General features: G+C 38.5%; 2 protein-coding genes across 2 annotated transcripts in view; both read left to right on the top strand.

Moving 5' to 3' along the window:
• SNX13 (sorting nexin 13) overlaps positions 1–20,544 on the top strand; it is a 186,249-nt gene that overhangs the window by 152,798 nt on the left and 12,907 nt on the right. The window lies entirely within an intron of this gene.
• On the top strand, positions 15,278–16,610 carry LOC118350544 (mini-chromosome maintenance complex-binding protein). The gene has a single exon (XM_035698289.2). It carries the CDS (start codon positions 15,507–15,509, stop codon positions 16,608–16,610), a length of 1,104 nt encoding a protein of 367 aa, XP_035554182.2. The 5' UTR covers positions 15,278–15,506.

The following is a 20,544-nucleotide window of genomic DNA, read 5'->3' as shown; positions in this document are numbered from 1 at the left end:
AATAAGTAATTTAGGTCTTTCCAGAGAAATAAGTATAAAAGTCTTAAATGGGGCAGCCCAGGTGGCCCAGCGGTTTATTTAGCGCCGCCTTCAGCCCGGGGCGTGATCCTGGGGGCCTGGGATCGAGTCCCACGTCGGGCTCCCTGCATGGAGCCTGCTTCTCCCTCTGCCTGTGTCTCTCCCTCTCTCTCTCTCTGTCTCTCTCTTTGTGTCTCTCATGAATAAATAAATAAAATCTTAAAAAAAAAAAAGTCTTAATGGATCGAATTCTTTTGTAGCTACTCTGGTTAAAACATGCCTTACTCTCAAAGTCAATTTTTAGCTCAGTTAATTTTTCTTGAAAATATTGGCAAACATGTTCCATTTCTTTTTTTAAATGGATAGGTCACAGAAAATGGCATCGGAAAGATCATAAGATCTTTAAATTCCATGATCAAATCTTTTTAACAGCTTCCAATTGGGAGTCTATTTTCAAATCAATGCTTTAAACCAATCATTTTCTAGTTGCTGCAAAAACAGAAGCTCTGGAAATTCCGTGGGCAGGCTTACTTTAAAGTTACTTAAATTTTCTATTAACTCTCAGTTAAGTTTTCTGTTAAATGATCTCATTTCCTTCCAGTTTAAGGAGTACATTACTTAAGCTTTTAAGTATATTTTGGATGGGTTTGTGTAATTTTATATTTTCATTTTTATTGCTTAATTTTTCATTCAATAAAATAAAAATTAAAAATAGTATTCAACAATGGTATCAAATATTAAGCCAAAATAAAGAAAACTCCCAAAAATTTCCTTTGGAGCATCAACTTACTTCCTTTATACAAACTCTTCTTCGTGTCATTGAACATTTTACAAAATAATCTGTCATATAAGGGATACCTCTTAATTTTATAAGTAGAACAAACAGCATCTTTTGATCTAGCAATTCTACTACAGTACTTAGCAATTAATTGTCAAGAAGTAACGTAATGAATTGCTAAAAAATTTTTGCTACTTCTTTTAAAGCTGCTATAAATCTATTTTTGCTAAAAAACAAGACACAGACCCAAAATGGAGTTATGTTAAGCCCAAAGTCACCTGAGACTTAACTACAGTTTTAGCATTCCCAGAACTAGAATTTTAAACCACCCAATCAAGAATCACCTGGTCAGCACTAGTTAGGTAACCTGCCCAATAGAAAGGTATTCTCCTCTAAAAGAAAGTAACTTTGCAATAATCAACCATGTTTTTTTTTTTTTTTTTGCCCCATATAATTTCCTTATTCCTGTTTCCTTCTGCCTATAAACATTTTTTATTTTGTACAGCTTCTCAGAGTCCTTTCTTCAGCTAGACTGGATGCTGCCTGATTCAAATGGATTTTTTTTCTCAAACTCTTAAAATTTTTAATATGCCTCAGTTTATCTTTTAATATTGTGTTGCTAAGCAGTTATAGTTGCAGCTTTACCTTTTACATAAGTGACTATGTTGGGAAAGGTAATACTTTCTCTATTAAATAGCTGTAAAGACTTCAAACATTGACAACTCTTTTATATCCATTGTCAGTAATTTTTAAAAAGTCAATTACTTTTTCTCAATTAGTTTTTCTCCTTAATACTGTTACCTAAGTATAAGGCCTCATTGTCATACACAATACATGTTCATTTGAGTGTTGTTACACCACTGAATTTTGCCATCTTTCACTGTCTTATTGCTTATTCTTAAACCAGTGTCATTTTTTTTTTCTTAAGAGAGGGGAAAGAGAGTGAGAGAGCATGCACATCACCTGAGTGTGTGTGGGGGGAGAGGGGTCAAAGGAGGTGATGAGAGAGAGAATCTTAAGCAGGTTGCACACCCAGTGCTGAGCCTGACGTGGGGCTCCATTTCATGACCTTGAGATCATGACCTGAGCCAAATCAAGAGTCTTACGCTTAACTGACTGAACCACCCAGGCGCCCCTACACCAGTATCATTCTTAAATGGAAGGCAATACATTATTTTGTTTAGATTTTTTTTCCCTTTGTCGTACATCTGGTAAGATCACCTTTATCCAGCACTGGGTGGCTTATTCCATCTGTGATCATTTGTGCTATATGATGATCTTTCTGATTAGAAGATTTTTTAAAAATGGCAATATTTATAGTTTCAAACTTTTCTCTCAACTCTTACTTAAGATGGCATCTTTAGTTTGCCAACTCTTTTATTATATTTCTTGTAAAATGTTCAGTTAATCTTGATGACTCATTGTTTTCTCAATTAAAAAAAGTACACAGGCACATTTGCAGGGCTGATGGATGATTGTCTCAATAAGACCTATTAGTTGTTAAAATATTGAAATATTACCATTCCAGTTGGTAAATAACCTCTGTTCTGAGTCTCTGAGTTTTCAAAGCAGTATGTTCATATGTATTTTGTGTTTATATCTGAAACAGCCATAGGGTCTAGGCTCAGATGTTTGTGAGCAGATATAATGTATGTTTTTCTCATCCACTTTGATGCCTGGAGAAATATTTGAACATTTGGAGGAATGTGGGACAATTTTGTGTAGTGTTGGACTTCTAGTCTCCCTGGTCTCACACTAAATAACAGTTCTTCAGTCATTGGGACAACCAAAAATGCGTCCACAGGTTTTCAAAATTTTCCATGTCCCTCTGGAGAAACACTAGATTAGCTTAAATTATTAAGTACTAGTATATCCTCTGCTTTGGTCCATGAATAAGACTTGAGTCAAAACATAGAGATTTTTTGCTCTCTTTGAAGAACAAGAATAGAACAATCTGTCTTAGTTCCATATAGAGAACACGAGGCAAATGACACTAAAACTATACGATGAGGGTGAGGAGAGAATAGCAGTAAGGACATTATCTGAAATAAAACATTGTGATTTTCCATAACAATAATGATAAAATAATTATAATTTATTGAAGAATCACTTTGTGCCAGGTTCTTTGATTATTGTTTTACATTTTTGAATGTTATTTAATCCTCTCAACAGCCTGATCTGAAATAGGCATTGTTATGAACGTTAAGGGAAAGGTATATTCTCCAGAAACCTGCCAGCTCTGTGCTATGAGCCCGATGCCTAGTTTCTAAGCAAGCAGGCTCTGAGGATGGGGTTTAGGGCTGGGGTCTAAGGATCACCACTTTGCTCAGACCCAGGAAATACAGAGTGAATTGTTGAGAGCACAGCCAACATTATCTATGCCGTTTTTCTGCCCCTTTGTATCCTAAGATCTTGATTTTTGTCAATATTTGTATGTGTAAAATGAAAGTCTATTTATGAAAGTCTCTTCCTCTCAGTTTTCAAAATTGAACTATTGAGTCTTTCTTCTTTCTTTTCTTTCTTTCTTTCTTTCTTTCTTTCTTTCTTTCTTTCTTTTCTTCTTTCTTTCTTTCTTCTTTCTTCTTTCTTTCAGATTTTATTTATTCATGAGAGACAGAGAGAGGCAGAGACATAGGCAGAGTAAGAAGTAGGCTCCTCACAGGGAGCCTGATGTAGGACTTGATCCCAGGACCCCAGGATCACGACTTGAGCAGAAGGCAGACGCTCAACCAGAGCCACCCAGGTGCCTGAGCCCATCATTTTTTATTTTTATTTTTTTGAGCCCATCATTTTTTTTGAGCCCATCGTTTTTTAAAAGCATTTTGTCATACTACTCCTTGAATTATTGGACTGATTACCAGAGTTTTGTTTTCTTATAGGAATAATTAAACTCTTCCTGGATCCAATTTTCTGTAAAAAGACAGAAATTGTTATTTAGAGATAATTGATTTCTAGCAGAAACTTGGAGCATCAACATATTGGCTAGAAAGAAGCCATTCAGTCCAAATATTTGTTGGAGAAAACAATGTCTTTGTTATTCCCTGGCCTTTGGAAATGCAATGTTGATTCTTCCTCTAAATTCAGATCTGCTGACATGTCGCTGATGGTGATATTTGGGCTCTGAAATGTGTAGGGTAAGGCAAAAAGTGCGTGCTATCCGGACTTTAGTCAGATGCACCCTGCCTGTGCCCTGGCACTGAGGAAGGCCCACAGGACTGTGGAGGCACCGCTGGGGCCTCACAGACACAAACGTGGGCCAGGAGAGTCTTTCTCACACCAACTTATGTGCTTCGGGTATAGAAAATCTCTCTCTCTTTTTAAAAATATTATTTTTAATTTAAAATATCATTTAAGTAATCTCTGCACCCAACATTGGGCTGGAACTCACAACGCTGAGATCAAGAGTCGTATACTCTTCGTACTGAGCCAGCCAGGTGCCCCAGAAAATCTCTCTTTTTCTTAGATTTTATTTATTTGTTTATTTGTTTAGAGTGGAAGTGGGTAGAGGAGCAGAGGCAGAGGGAAAGAGAGAGAATCTCACGTAGATTCTGCATTGAGCAGGAGCCTGAATTGGGACTCAATCTAATGACCCTGAGATCATGATCTAAGCCAAAATCAAGTGTCGCATGCTTAACTGACTGAGCCACCCACGTACCCTTGGAAAATCCCTTTTAAACATAAGCGATTTTACTTTAAATGAAGTGTCATGTGCCATAGGCATGAGGCAAGTCACTGTGGGCTTGTGTCATGGAAGCAATGCAAAACAAGTGGGTAAGGGTCCCTGAGAAAGGTGGCATCAGGAGAATCGGAGTCCTGATACAGTGGGTGATATGTGCCAGGGCAATACAGCCCTTGAATAGCTGGCCTGTCAGCATGAATCAAGATAAAGTTAATAAATTAATTAAGAGATCTTATATACTTATTTGCAAGAGAGAGAGAGAGAGAGAGAGCGAGCAAGCATGAGCTATGGGGAGAAGCAGAGGAAAGGGAGAAGCAGACTCCCTGATGAGCAGGGAGCCCAACATGGGATCAATCTCAGGACCCAGGGATCATGACCTGAGCCAAAGGCAGAGTGCTTAACCAACTGAGCCACTCAGGTGCCCCAAGTTAAGATAAAATTTAGTTAACACTCTGTATATAGAGAGACCCTGTAGGAGAGGCTCTCTGGTCCCATAGCAGGTGTTCGTTCTTCTCCAGAGCAGATGAGGCCCCAATTGTCTTGGGGCACCGTTGAGATGGATTTGATGGAAAGTAGCTGACAACTCAGGCTGGTATAACACTAAGGAAGTGTATTAACTCAGATAAGAGGAAGTCCAGAATTTGGTGAATTCAGCAGTTGAATCATGTTCAAGCTCTCCGCTTTCAAATAGGCTGCCATCTGCCCAGATTTCTTTCTTTCTTTCCTTTCCTTTCCTTTTTTTTCTTTTTGAGAAATAGTCCTATGTAATATGTTCCAATATCATACATTTTCCCTATTTCTCTTTATACAACAGCCTTGGCACCACAAGATATAAAATTCGACTGTTTTGTCAGCTGTTTCACAACTTCACTAGAAAAGTTGCCAATTTCCCAGCTAGGAAAATGAGTTGGGCTCTCATTTATTTCTTCCCTATATTTTCCACTCACACGAATCCACATTTTACATTCCCTTACTTGCCATACCTACTCTTCCGGTATCATATTTTGTACTTTTAGGATTCTTGGTTGCAAACAACGATAAAAACGTGGCTAACTTAAGCAGAAATTGAATCTATTAAAAGTATATCTAGGCTGACAGCATCTATGGGAAAGCTGGAAAAACAACTTAGGCAGAAACCATGTCAGGTAAAGCACAGACAAAATTCTGCCACCGGATGGTCTGCTTAGATTGTCTTTGCTGGGAGCAATGCCACCTATACCTGCCCCATGCAGCTGGACCTGTTGTCCCTGTCAAGCCCCTCCCCATGTTGAGCTACCTAATCCATCTATTGGGTAATGACTTCTCATTATTATGATTTTCTTTGCTAAAAATCATACAAAGTTAATAATACTTGCATTTCAGAAGTAGAGACCTTTGTAATTGAATTGATTTTTTTTTTTTTCTGGTCCCTGTTGTCTCTAAAGATCTGGTTTTTCAGATAATGAATCTTAAACATTATCCAATAGCAAACTTCATTATCATGTGAGCTGTTTCCCTGTTGGAGTTTCACTACAAATGATTGATGTTTTCTTTGTATTGGTTTTCCTTCAGTTTTAATCAAATATAATCAGGTAATTTGAATTTTCTGCCACAGTATTTGGCATATTTTCTGACAACCAAATGAACAAATTTATTGGGCATGTGTAGCTTGAAATTTTCTGGTGATAGTGTTTTATTGATTTGCTCTTTTGTAATTAAATCAAATAAGCTAACATTTCTAGGTACCCAACCAGAGCGAACATGACTTAAACTTTTATCGAACTGGATTTGTTATTTTGTGCAATTGTGCTGACGGACACACTGAACCATGCAAGATGAGATATGAAATGTAATAAAACCCACATATTATCCACAGAGCAAAGTCTACTTTTATCTAAGCTGTCCAGATTTTTTAGCACCAGCTGAGGAGGAAAAGGCCTGAGTGATGGTGGCTTATATTACCCATACAAGTGTGATTACAGCTAGAAAAAAAATGGATTCTTTTTAGCCAGAGGGTCTTTCTTCCGAGGAACCTCAAAACTGTGACTACATTTTGCAGATGTTTTCAATGTATTTAGTTAAAGAAAAACAGTAGAAGTCAATAAAAAATGTAATTTTAGAAGTGGGATCTATAAGACATACGTGAACAAAACATTTGACTTTTTTAGTCCTTAAGCCAGCCTTTAAGATAACTTAAACTAGTCAACATTTTTCGTAAATGGTATGTATCTCCATGAGACTGGTTAGGGGTTTTCAAAAGGAAGAAATCAGAACACAGAGGGCCATAAAGAATTGCTTGTATTAACAAAGTGAATTAACAGAATCAATAACCAGATTATTTTGCTTTTCATAATGTGTAAAGAAACACTCCCCACCAGGCCCTCTGCAACCACAGAGTTGCATAGGATAGGCTGTTCACAGACTTGATTCTGCTAAAATTGCATATAGGTAATTCAATCTAAATAAACCTAGAAACATGGTCTCTCTTTTTTTTTAACCAAGGAAAAAGACCAGGGTTTAAAGAATGATGTACTAAAACTGGATGTTATTTATATGGAAAATAATTAAAAATGGTATCACTGCATGATTGTGTGACTTTGTCTTAGGGCATAATGGCAGGACAATCTGAGGACAACCTCTTTCTACCAGGATGACAACACTGAAGGAATAAAATGGGGCCAATTTGGAGAGCCTTCCTCACTTTTTATGAACATTGCTAAATGAGCCCTTCTGGAAAGGCTGTGGAGCTCCTGGAGTTACTTCAAAAGAGTCCATGGAAGCTTGTGAAAAGCAGGTTGCCTCCAAAATTTTAAGGGCTTTGGGAACTACCTGAGTTTCTTGTGCTGGAATGTGTTCTGTACTTGGCAGTAGTGAAACTAGCTGAATCAGATCCATTACAGACTCACCGAGTCTGTGGCTCTTGACCTTGTAGAGACGGGGCACTCTCTTTCAAATGCCTGACATTGTAATCCTAGTTGAGAGGTACAGATTGGGAGCGACCTGTGATTTTCAGATTTTCTTTTGATCTTCCAGCCCCTCTCATTTGCTGCCCTGCCACATGTGCATTCCAGCGCAGTAACTGTCCCTGTACCTTCCCTAGAGAGCTGCCCACCTGCTCACCACCAGTTGCCCCTTTGAAGTGATGGACTTCATTTCATATGGTGCCCCCATCCCTCATCCTCCTATTCCTCCAAGCCCTCCCTGTCCCATTAAACACACACACACACGCACACGTGTACATCCCCTGCACTAAGCTCCTAGTTCAAACTGTAGAAGCTGATGTGATCTCTCTACATTTTGACTTCCCAGGGAAAAGTATACAATGGTTTTTAATGATTTTGTAATTGATAGGAATGATACCAGTAAGCAAATATTACTCAGTGCCATTGTTAAATTTCTCCTGGTTCCGGTGTGGTGACCTAAGTACAAACAACTGTACTTCATGATCCAGCTCAGAATAGCTCTCACCACTATTCATTTAAGCTTAAGTTATAAGAAAGCTGTTGTGGAGTTCATACGGACTCACCCATAATTTTCATTTATCAGATCATTTAATCATTTATCAAATGACCAGCAGTATACCTGTTGTTCTGAGTGTGTCTTTTTAGAACAACGATAAGCAATGATTGATTACTTGATTTATGCATTATTTATTAGCAATGGTTTAGCAGCAAAACAAAATCTCAGTTTCTTTACTTCTTGGTGGCAACTGGAAAATAAAAGCACAAGTCAATTTTTTATAGAAAGACCCATCTCCTGAATTGAAATAGTAACAGCATACAGAATGCAGAGTCTAGAATAATGTTGAAGACCTTTTTATCTTGAGGCTTCCAACATTACTTAACATTTTACCAATTAAAGGGATAACAGGAGGGAGACTTGTTTCATTTTGTTAGCTTAGTACGGGTTTCTAAATTTCTAAGGGCCTTAATTTCCTCATCTGTAAAGTGAGGATAATGGTTACCCTCACCCTCCCTGATCATAGGGTTGAATGAGACTAGTACTTGAAAGTATCAGAACCTGCTCTATATGCAGGAATCCTGAAACTGTTTGTATGGTAGACTGGTGGGCAGCTAACCTGTGCTGACTTCCTCTTCCTGGGGATGAAGTGAAAGTCTATGAGTGGGGTCTTTTCCCCAGTACCTTCAGGTGAGCCCCATCTTCTAGGCTCCCCTCTGCTTTCTCCTAAATTGATTTCTTACTCATTGCCAAGCCATAGCCACTTGACCTAGCATTTCAAATTCCCCAAGACACAGATTTTTAAAAGACAGCATTTGCTACATCCCCAGGACAACTTTATAATATTTCTTCCCCATCCGCCATTTTGACCAAACTAAACATATTCATCTTTGGAGGCCTCCCCACCCCCAGTTTGACAATGAAGATATCTTAACAAATGATTGATGACTTCATTTTAATGGAATTAGACCAACACTGAAGACTTTTCACAAACTTCTTTCAATTAAATTACTTGATTAATTTTTTTTTTTTTTATTTAGCAAGCTGAAAACCCTTTCTGGTTTTTCTTACTATTTTTCTTTTATTGAATTATATTCACCAGAATCAATGATCTCCTGTGGAAAGTTTATAACAAAAATTTGACTTATTCACCATTTTGTTTTAACCTATGTTGATTTTTTTCTTTTTACTCATTGCCATTATAGGATTTTTTTGGGGGGGGAGCATTATTTCCTTAATTTTTTTAATTTATGAAAACATTTTTACCCACAGAAAAGTTGGAGGAAGAGTAAAACAAATGCTTTTATACTCCTTTCATGAATTCATTAAATTTTACCACAGTTCTAGCTCTTTCACACATTTCCCTTTCCCCAAATCATTGAGAATAGGATGCAGAATCATGGTATGTCATCCCTAAATACTTGTATACCCAGAGAATATTATTCTACAAAAACCAACTCCTTGGTTGAATTGGGCTCATAGTTAAGAGGGGGGAAATGATTTGATCAACATGAATTCAGTAGTGTCAATTAACATAAAGTTCATACTGAATTTTTTCAAATCATCCCCAATTGGTTTTTTTGTAGTTTTTTTTTTCTCATTTTTTTGATCTGAGTTTGAATCAGCTTCATGTTTCACCTATGGCTATTTTTTCTCATGTGAAAGAAAGCAAAATGGATGCTCTTCCACTCTTACACCTGACATATGCCATCATAGTCAGGAGGAAAAGCACTTAGCCCTCTGAGATATACAAAAGTCTTGTATGTTTCTGACCCTAAAAAAAAGTAAATTTGAACACTTGCCATAAACCTAAAATGCCTAGCACAAGTAAACGTTTCCTTAACTTTTACAATGTGAATATTGAAATATATTTCACTTTTGTTAGTACGTTTAATATAAGAGAAAATTGCTGTATTTCTACCATTAGCAGACTAGCTAGTATAAATTTGGTAACTTGAGAAATTTTATGTTTTTTCCTTTATATGCACAAAAAAAATTGTGATTTTTTTTCCTTATACGCATTTGTGATTTTTTTTCCTCTGTGCTTGTAGGCCTGTCCTTTAAATACTTGCCTCTCCAAATCTTCTCTGTGTCCTTTTGAGTCTCTCTCAATCTATAACAACCCCACTGCCTCCTTCTGTTCTTCCTGACACTGACTCCTTTCAAGAGTCCAGGATTGTCATCCTGCAGAACTTAGCACATTGAGAACAGTTCTGTTCAATGTGATAAAATCCATGACCTTCATTACTCTTTTTGATGCCAATATTTGTTATGAATTTAGCCAGCGTATTCCACTTCGCCAGCCAGTATCCTATTCATGCTTGAATACTTCCTTGCTTTCTGGTACTGTGAGTTGTTTCAGGCTCATTCTCAGCCCTGGAATCAGTGTTATGTCTCCAAACAGTCCTGGTTTCCCTTTTAAACTGGAGAATGTATTTGGAAATCACGATCTAGGCTTTTTCAATGAATAGAGCTAGGATAATAAAAAAAAAAGCTTAATTTATCTGTATTGATATTTCCAACTCAATTCAACAACACATGAGTTTTCCTCCCATTCCGTTTTATATCTCCTCTTTTCCACAGCACTATATTTACTTTATTCCAAACTGCAGTATTGTAGAATTACAACACCAATGGCAACAAAACTACTGTGTTCTAATACATGAACTACTTATTTTCTCTGTATGATTGTTATTAATTACATATATAGTTAGTATAGTTAGTTTCTCCTTATATTTAATTTTAGAGTTTACTTTTTCTATCATTTCTGATTTAGTTGTATTTATTGGATATGTAAAACATTTATACAGTGTAAAAGTCAAAATTAAAAAATAGTTTATTTATTTATTTATTTTTTGTTTAAATTTTTTTTTTTTTTTTTTTTTTTTTTTTTATGATAGTCAGAGAGAGAGAGAGAGAGAGAGGCAGAGACACAGGCAGAGGGAGAAGCAGGCTCCATGCAGGGAGCCTGATGTGGGATTCGATCCTGGGTCTCCAGGATCGCGCCCTGGGCCAAAGGCAGGCGCCAAACCGCTGCGCCACCCAGGGATCCCCAAAATTAAAAAATAGTTTATACTCAGAATAATTTTGCTCTTCTATTTTCTCTGGGGTAGAGGGGAATGGGATTGCTATTGGTAACTATTTTTGTCAGCTAATTTATCTTGTGTTTCATATAAGCAAAGACTAGATATTTTCTTTTTTTTTTTAATTTTTTTTAAATTTTTATTTATCTATGACAGTCACAGAGAGAGAGAGAGAGAGAGGCAGAGACATAGGCAGAGGGAGAAGCAGGCTCCATGCACCGGGAGCCCGACATGGGATTCGATCCCGGGTCTCCAGGATTGCGCCCTGGGCCAAAGGCAAGCGCCGAACCGCTGCGCCACCCAGGGATCCCCGATATTTTCTTATTTATTTTCTTACACAATAGGTAGGATTCTACATATACTCTTTTGGATTTTACTTTTTTTGACTTAACAGTATAACCTGGAAATGACTCCTAATTGGCTCTTAGAACTTTCTTCATTATGACCATTATCTCTGTAAAGTTCAAGTCTCCTGTCCTAAATTCATTTTTCTCTCACTTTTAAGTCAATAAATTTATTACGTGCAGCCAATGTTAATTATGTTTTTATGTTTTTCTCAGATCAGGTTTTTAAAAAAATATTTCATTGTCACAAAGATATTATTAATCTGTCAGGTTTTTTTTTATCAAAAGTGGATTTTTCTGTTTTCACATTGCTTTTTTCTATCTCAATAGTAAATCCAGCATTTTAAAAATAGTGCAATTATTTCTTTTATAAATATTTACTAATAATTTGATAATTAACCTATGTTTTGTATCTACTTCTCTTATAATCTGTGGGAAGATTTTAAACAGTATCCTTCAAGATTACTGTATTGTTCAGGATTAGCAAATGAATTTCACATTCTTTATATCATTTTGGTGATGGTAGTCATGCAAAGAGTAAGTGGCAAGGTTTAAAAGTAAAATTAAAAGATCCCTGGTTTAAAATGGCAGAGTTAAATGGTGGGGTCAGATTGTCTAGCTTATTCTCAGGACAGCTATATGGAGAGTCTATGCTGATGCATTAAGCAGATTATTCTGATCTATAGCTTGTACAATTCATCCAGTTTGGCTTCTAATGTTGTACCAGATGACAAGAGCCTCTGTTATCACTACAAGTTGCAGTTTTCTAGTAAATTATCAAAGAAAACTGTTAGGATTTGGTGACTTGGTAGCTTTATTGCTCAAGCTTAAAAAAATTTCAAAGGCAAATTTCACCCACTATGTCATTTGCTTGTGTTTGTGCTAATTACAACATGGCCTGTTACTGTAGTTGCTTTAACTCTGAAAATTGCTGCTCTTAGGCAATGAGGTCTTACTGGTCAGATCTCAACATCTTCTTGAGGAGGAACCCAAACTCATACCTTTGTTGCAATTCTTCCACTGACTTCTTTCTCTGTGACACTCATAAATATACCTCAGGTCTCTTGTCTGTAAGGGAGAGCTGGTGCAAACTATAAATGTTGGAAGTGAGCTGGCCAAGGTGGGTGTGAATTGGAACCTAGTGAGGAGTGAAATAATCTGGGGATCAATTTGCCTTTTTTCATATTTCCCATTGAGGCATTATCATAATTTTATAGGCTTCAGTCACCATCGCTGTGCCACTTATCATCCATTTTCTCTCAGGCCCTGTTGCTTAACAGCTTTTCATCTGTAAAATGGAGGTGATGGTATTTACCCTACTGACTTGACAAGGGTTGCTATGAACATCTAAATTAAACCTTGCCTATCTACAGACTGTATAAATAAATGTGAGGCATTTTTATTATTTGTAGTAACAGAATAGGCTGTAGTGAGAGAGCAATATGACACAGTTTGACACCATGTGCATTTCCTATACCTTCTCCATCATACTATTTTGACTTTGGTGGCTGTTGGAGATTTCCAGGCAATAGTGCTTGAGAAGTGAGTACAAGCCTCAGTTTGATATGGTGTAATATGGTGACTCCTTCAAGTTGTTGTTTATTTAGGAGCTGGAAAGTATATAAGGGTTCACTTTCTTTTCTCCATGGCTAGCAAATAAGTCATTATGAATATCAAGCCATGCGGACAATGTACTTCTAATTCTGGATAAAGCAACTCTAGAAGCACATGCTTACAGATCAGAGACCACTAGCCTATGGTAGGGAAGTAGAATGGAGTTCCAAGTTGGAACCTTACCTCATTCGCCTTGGCTTTGAACATGTCTGGAGATGCTTGATATTGTGGCAGAGGCTTCTGCAGTGCATATTTGTGGTAGAAAAATGATACTTGTCCTAACTAATGAGACAATCAGAAGACACAGGCCTGGTCTTATAACAAGGCTCTGGCTTTGGAGCGGAGGATAACATGACAATTGTCATTTGGAGTCTTCTCCGACCCAGCTCACAAAACTGATTTGATGGGAAGGGGCTTTGAGCAGAGGAGAAAGGGAGGGGTTCACAAAAAAGTCTCACTGAGCTGCTAGTGACTTGGAATGACTGTGTTTTGGGAAATGTGTAATAGAAGGAAGGAATCTGTGGCTTTGCTTTGGTGGATTGGAAACTCCGCTACCAGCAATTCTGGCAGGGATAGAACATAGAATGAGTGGCATCCACACCATCTGAGACTCCTCTGGGACTCCAGAATTCATTATGTAGTGTGTGTGTGTGCATGTGTGTTGGGGGAAATGTCTATGGGGAGGCACCTCAAGGATTCTATTCGTCCTAAGATTACATGTAGAGATAAAGCCAGAGGCACCATTTTTCACAATTACTGAGACCTTCTACTTTGTCTCAGATTAGTGCAGTATTTGCTTAATAATTTAAAAATAAATAAAGGCAGGGAGGCACAATAACGTGACCTACTTAATGCCTGTGAACTACACATTTAATAATGGTTAAGGTGGGAAATTTTATGTTATGTGTATTTTGCCACAATTTAAGGAAAAAGAAAAGGACAAGTAGGGTGGGGTGGAGGAAAATACAGGTGAATTTTCCCTTTAAGGAAAAGCAGGTACTATTTTAAAATTTAATTTAATAACTAGAACAATGTGGGACAAAGGATAGCCTCAAAGGGATTTCTGCCAGTCAGGCTGAGTAATAATCCTCTCTGGTTGAGTCATTAGCTCTCCTATCTGGTCATTAATCCCTGTACCTTGAGAAAAGACAAGCACCAACTGCAATCTTTCAATCCTACTTTCCAGTAGGATATCCGAATTACACTCATGCCACTGAATCTTTTCCAGACCAGATGTTGGAAGACTTTTCAGTCCTCTGGATGAAAACTGTCCTTCATCTTCTTGATTTATGACAGCCTTTCATTTGATGATCAAACAGAGCCACTAATAATTCTGTTCTAGATGTCTTAGAAGGTCCTTAACATAATATTTATTCCCATAGTCTTTTGGCCTGCTTTCCTCTATCAGAGGCACAGATAGTGCCCTATGCACTCGCTTCCATGTTGGAATATTATTTACATGATTGTTCTTTCCTCTTGGTTCTTTGAAGATCATGCCTCTGTAGGGTGATGCTTGAAATGGCAATCACTCTGGGTGAAGTGTGTCAGGTCCTACACTAAGCCACCCCTGTAACTTGACCCTGTGAGGCCTTGCAATTCCATTGTCACACTCACTGTGTGTCATAAAATGTTTTCTGTTTTACATACTTAACGCAGTAAGGAAGTTTGGGAAATGTAATTCTTGTGAGAAATAAAATTATTGTTTGTTATTTTAATGTCTGTATTTTCTTTTAGAAGATAATGAAAGCAACATCTTAAGAATGAGAAAAATTATTAGAGGACTCAACAGTAAGACTGAAGTGGTTGGAGCATTCGGAGAGAGGCACAGTTAGAAATAGAACTTGCTATTTCTACTTGATTCCCCCCCCCCTTCGCTATAAGAATAACACCTCACAATGCAATTGAGAGGTTTAATCATGTTAGTCTTCTTAAACTCTAAATCACACAGCCCATGCAGTAATAGATTGGAAAACACTTGGTTTGATTCTGATAAGGCCACAGACTGAGTATTTATTCTTACCTGCAGGAAAAAAAAAGTGATTATAGTAACAGTAACTATAAAGAATATATGCAATTTTTAGGGCAGGAGGAAACCTACACTCTCTGCAGAAGAGCTTTCTTATCCATTGTTAGGTGCCTGAAATAATGTTATTATGACTTTTTTCTCCTGCACAGTTTAAGATCTTATGTGTAAATGTCTCTGCAAGGAGTTCAGCCACTTTTTCTAAGTGTGGGAGTATCTGTTTTAAAATCACCTAGGGTATTCAGTTAAAACGCAGATTTGTACCAAGACCATCTGGATCAAAAATTTTGGGGATTTTATTGTGCGAAGTGGAGGCTGGGGGCCCGCACGCGCCTCCTGCCCGCGGCCCGCGGCTCCTCGCAGTCGCCGCCGCGGCCGTGGTTCCCCGAGGCGCGGGCAGGCCGGGCGGCGCGCGCCCCGAGGCTCGCGGTGCGTGGGCGGGCGGCGGGCGGCGGGCGGCCGAGCCCCCGAGGAGGAGCCGCCGCGGCGCGGGACGCCGGGCCGCGCCGCCCCGGCCGCCGTCGGCGAGATGCCCTGTGGGGAGGATTGGCTCAGCCACCCGCTCGGGATCGTGCAAGGCTTCTTCGCCCAAAATGGAGTTAATCCTGACTGGGAGAAGAAAGTAATTGAATATTTTAAGGAAAAGCTGAAGGAAAATAACGCTCCTAAATGGGTACCATCACTGAATGAAGTTCCCCTTCATTATTTGAAACCTAACAGTTTTGTGAAGTTTCGTTGCATGATTCAGGATATGTTTGACCCTGAGTTTTACATGGGAGTTTATGAAACAGTTAATCGAAATACAAAAGCACGTGTCCTTCATTTTGGAAAATATAGAGATGTAGCAGAGTGTGGGCCTCAACAAGAAGTGGATTTAAACTCCCCACGAACTACCACTTTGGAAAGACAGACTTTCTATTGTGTCCCAGTGCCTGGGGAATCTACATGGGTAAAAGAAGCCTATGTTAATGCAAACCAAGCTCGAGTCAGCCCTTCGACATCCTACACTCCCAGTCGTCACAAGAGGAGTTACGAAGATGATGAAGATATGGACCTACAGCCCAATAAACAGAAAGACCAACATGCAGGGGCCAGGCAAGCAGGGAGTGTTGGTGGTCTTCAGTGGTGTGGAGAGCCAAAACGTTTAGAAACTGAAGCTTCTACTGGGCAACAGCTGAACTTCTTGAACCTCTCTTCTCCTTTTGACCTGAATTTTCCACTGCCAGGGGAGAAGGGCCCTGCATGCCTTGTGAAGGTATATGAAGACTGGGATTGTTTCAAAGTCAATGACGTTCTTGAGTTATATGGTGTCCTGTCTGTGGATCCTGTACTAAGTATACTAAATAATGATGAAAGGGATGCCTCTTCGCTCCTGGATCCGATGGAATGCACAGACACTGCCGAGGAGCAGAGAGTGCACAGTCCTCCTGCTTCATTAGTGCCAAGAATTCATGTGGTTTTAGCTCAGAAGTTACAGCACATCAATCCTTTACTGCCTGCCTGCCTTAACAAGGAGGAGAGCAAAACCTGTAAGTTTGTTTCAGGTTTCATGTCCGAATTGTCCCCCATCCGAGCAGAGCTGCTTGGGTTCCTCACTCACGCCCTTTTTTTGCATATAAATTCCCATGTGTAGTTGGGTCTATTTCTAGATGTTGGTTCTATTTCACTGGTTTCTCTGTTCATGTGTTAATGTGTTTTGTTGTTTTGATTAAGAGCATATTTTAAAATCTTCAGTAGAATTTTACCTGGTGCTCAGTTAGTTAAGCATCTGCCTTCAGCTCAGGTGGTGATCTGGATCCTGGGATCGAGTCCACGCAGACTCATCGGAGCTCCCTGTTCGGCTGGGAATTTGCTTCTCCCTCTGTGTGTGTGTGTGTGTCTCAAAGAAGTGAAATCTTGAAAAAAAATCAGTAGAATTTTCACTTATCATTTACTTTTCTTTCTTTATAATTTCCTGCATATTCTTCCTTTTCTTGTGTGTTATGTATAGATATTAGAATAAGGTTGTCAAGTTAAAGGAAGTCCTCTTGATTTTGTTTTATTGGGATCTCATTAAATGGATAGATTAACTTAAGGAAAAAGTGACATCCTTTTATGATGTTGAATCTTCCTAGCCAAGAGACTGATAGCCTTTTTTGTTTTGTTTTGTTTAATTGACTTTTTTTTGGTGATCTGAGGAGCATTTGCTTCCTATGGATCTTGCCCATTTTTGCAGAGTGTGTTCTTAGGTGTTTTGTGTTTTTGTTTCTATTGTAAAGGAAAGAATCTTTCCTTTATTTCCTAGCTGCTTATCATTTGTGTATATGAGGAGTTAATAAAATGTTAATTTGTGCCGCCCAGCTATCCTGCAGAATTCTTTTTTTTTTAATTCAGGTAAAATTGGGATGCCTGGGTGGCTCAGGTTTTAGCCCTGCCTTTGCTACCAGAGCGTGATCCGAGAGATCCTCGGAATTGGAGTCCCACATTGGGCTTCCCTGCATGAGCCTGTTCTCCCTCTGCCTGCTGCTCTGCCTCTCTGGCTGTGCGTCTCTTGTGTTGTGTTGTGTGGGTGCTCTGAATAAGTAAATAAAATCTTTAAAAAAATAAATTCAGGTAAAATTCATGTAACATAAAATTAACTATATATATATATATATATATATAAATTAAATTAAATATAAATAAATTAATTAAATATATGTATTTAAGTAGGCTCCATGCTCAGCATAGGAGCCCATTGCAGGAGCTTGAACTCAGGAGCCTGAGATCAAGACCTGAGATCAAAAGTCAGACCTTTAATCGACTGAGCCACCCAGGGTGCCACCCACATAATTTTAAATATCAGTGTACTGTCACTGCGTACACCCACAAAACTGTGCAGCTCCTTCCTCCATCAGTTCAGACATTTTCCTTACCCAGTGAAACCCACACACGTGCCAATAAAGCAGTCACTCCCCATTCCTTTTCTCCTGAGCTGCCCACCAGTCTGCTTTATGTCTGTGTGGATTTGCCAGTTCTGGATATTTTCCATAAATGGGATCATATAGTATGTGAGCTTTGTGACTAACCTTGTCATAGCATCACATGTTTTCAAAGAGTCGTCCATGTTGCCAGAAGCAGATACGTATTTCATTCCGTTCTAGTGAATCCTATTCCATAGTGTGGATAGAGTCATTCCATCATCCTTTCATCTCTTGATAAGCATTTGGGTCATTTCCATACAGGCTCTTGTGAATGGTGCAGTTATGAATATTTGGGTGTAGTATTAAAGGTCCCTTTCTTCAGTCTTCTGGATACGTAGAATTAGAATTGCTAGGTCATGTGTTTATGCTTCTTGAGGAACTGCCACATTGGTTTCCATATTGGCTGTACCATCTGACATTGCCACCAGCACTGTATTCAGGGTTCCACTTTCTTCACCTCTTACCAACACTTGGTATTTTCCTTCCATCTTTTTAAAATTATGGGTATCCTACTAGGTATGAAGTGTAATCTCATGGTTTTGGTTTGCATTTCTTCAATGACTAATGATGTTGAACATCTTTTCATGTGTTTGTTGGCCATTTGTATGTCTTTGGAGAAATGTCTGTTCAAGTCTTTTGCCCATGTTTTAATTGTGGTATTTGTGCTTTTGTTGTTCCATTATGAGGTTCTTTATATATTTTGTATACTAGATTCTTATATATGATTTTCCAGAATCCTTTTTGTTTGTGGTAGATTTTGGATTGATTCTCTTGTTTTTTTTTTTTTTTTTTTTTAGGTGTAGAATTATATCATCTACAAATAATGGTAATCTTTCTTCTTCATCAGTTTCTCATACTTTTGTTTTGGGGGCCAGGAGGCCAGTTGCATCGGCTGTTACCTCCAAAACATTGTTAAATAATAATGGTAGTGAAAATGTTGTGGGCTCCTTACTTTAATGGAAATGAAGCATCATTGTGTGGATTTTCCATGGTTATTTAACATCCACACACCGTGAAATCCTCAGGTTGTTTGCAGTATTCACCACTATTAGAAGCTGTGGTGAGCACTTTTACATGAATCCTTTCTATAGTTGACATGATTTGACATTATTTCCTTTGGATAAATTTTAAAGACTTGATACACATGGCCAGGTTGTTTGGGTATAATTTTATAATGGATGGCTTTGATTGTAAGGAATGGACTGTACACTGCTGGATTCCGCTTATACTTTTGCATGCAAATGAATAGGAATTTGTCCTTGCCTATTTTCCATCTACCCATGTTAGTGGGAAAGGAAGGGAGAGAGGTGGCTGATCCAGCCCCCAGAAGGATGATTTTAGCTATTCTTAATAAGCTTAGGTTGGGAAAGGCCTTATGGATACCATGTGAACTGTTCTTTGTGTTTTAGAATTTGGATGGCCAGGTTCCCTTGCATGTGGTGGTATGCATGTGGTTAGATGGCGTCAGGTGAGGTTAAGATGAGTGTACTCACCTGGGACTGTCAGCGGGACAGGAGCTTCAGCACACTGAAGCTTGCTGATAGTCCAGGTAGGGCCTAGGGACCCAGATGAGAATGTATGAATGCTTCTTCAAGACATCTTGTCTTGTGCAGAATCACTGGGTGAGCTTCTGTTGCTAAACTCCCAGCTCTAGAAATCAGCTGACACAAATGTGTGCTGCTTCAGTCAGTGGTCATTGCAGAGATATTTGGTATCCTAGGAACTACATAGGAATGCTAATGCTATTCTTACAGTTTATCTATTTCTTTTTTTTTTTTTTTTTTTTTTTTAATTTTTTTTATTTATTTAGATAGTCACGAGAGAGAGAGAGACAGAGACACAGGCAGAGGGAGAAGCAGGCTCCATGCCGGGAGCCAGCAGTGGGATCGATCCCGGGTCTCCAGGATCCCTGGGCCAAGGCAGGCGCCAAACCGCTGCGCCACCCAGGGATCCCGTTTATCCTGTTCTTGATTCTTTCTTTTTTCATACTTCTGTTGTGGTTTTGGAATCTCCATGTCTGGATGAAATTTAGCCTAGTCATTACTAGTCCTTAAGATTGTTCCTGGAATCTTTTCCACATAAATACATATTAGAATAATTTTGAAATTTGAATGTCTTCTTGTGTTGAAGATGCTGAACATAATTTGTATGTTCCATGATTATTACTCTTTATATTTCCTTTAGTTTCAGATGTCATCAAGATGAATCCAATAAAGGGAAAAAGATCAAGGCGAGGCATTGACTTTGAAGATGACCTGAGAGATGAAATGAAAGATGCTGTCAGAAGTTTGCAATCGCTGGTTGTTTCAGTGAGTATTTCTGTCTGTAGTAATGACAGTGGATGAACAACTGTTATATCCTAGTTACCTGCCAGTTTCATAGTACCAGTCCTGGCTATCACACCCAGTGGGCCAGAATGAGTTCATGATGTCTGGTTTGATTAGAAGACTTAAATGAGAGCTGTTTATTCATTTTATCTCTTGTTTGTTAGACTTTACCCAGTGCTGCTTCAAATCCTAAGAAGTATGTAGGGTTTATTTTTATTTTTAATTTTTTTCCTGACTAGCTAAACATTTACCTAGTAAAGGTGCAGTCTTGTAAAGGAATTCATAACAATACGTAACT

Source organism: Canis lupus, chromosome 14, assembly GCF_003254725.2.
Source record: "Canis lupus dingo isolate Sandy chromosome 14, ASM325472v2, whole genome shotgun sequence".
NCBI classification, from domain to species: domain Eukaryota; kingdom Metazoa; phylum Chordata; class Mammalia; order Carnivora; family Canidae; genus Canis; species Canis lupus.
This window is presented reverse-complemented; position numbering and strand designations above follow the sequence as displayed.

What these genes read in the sequence shown, in the direction of transcription:
- LOC118350544 (XM_035698289.2), top strand. Translation starts at nt 15,507, where the DNA reads ATGCCCTGTGGGGAGGATTGGCTCAGCCACCCGCTCGGGATCGTGCAA.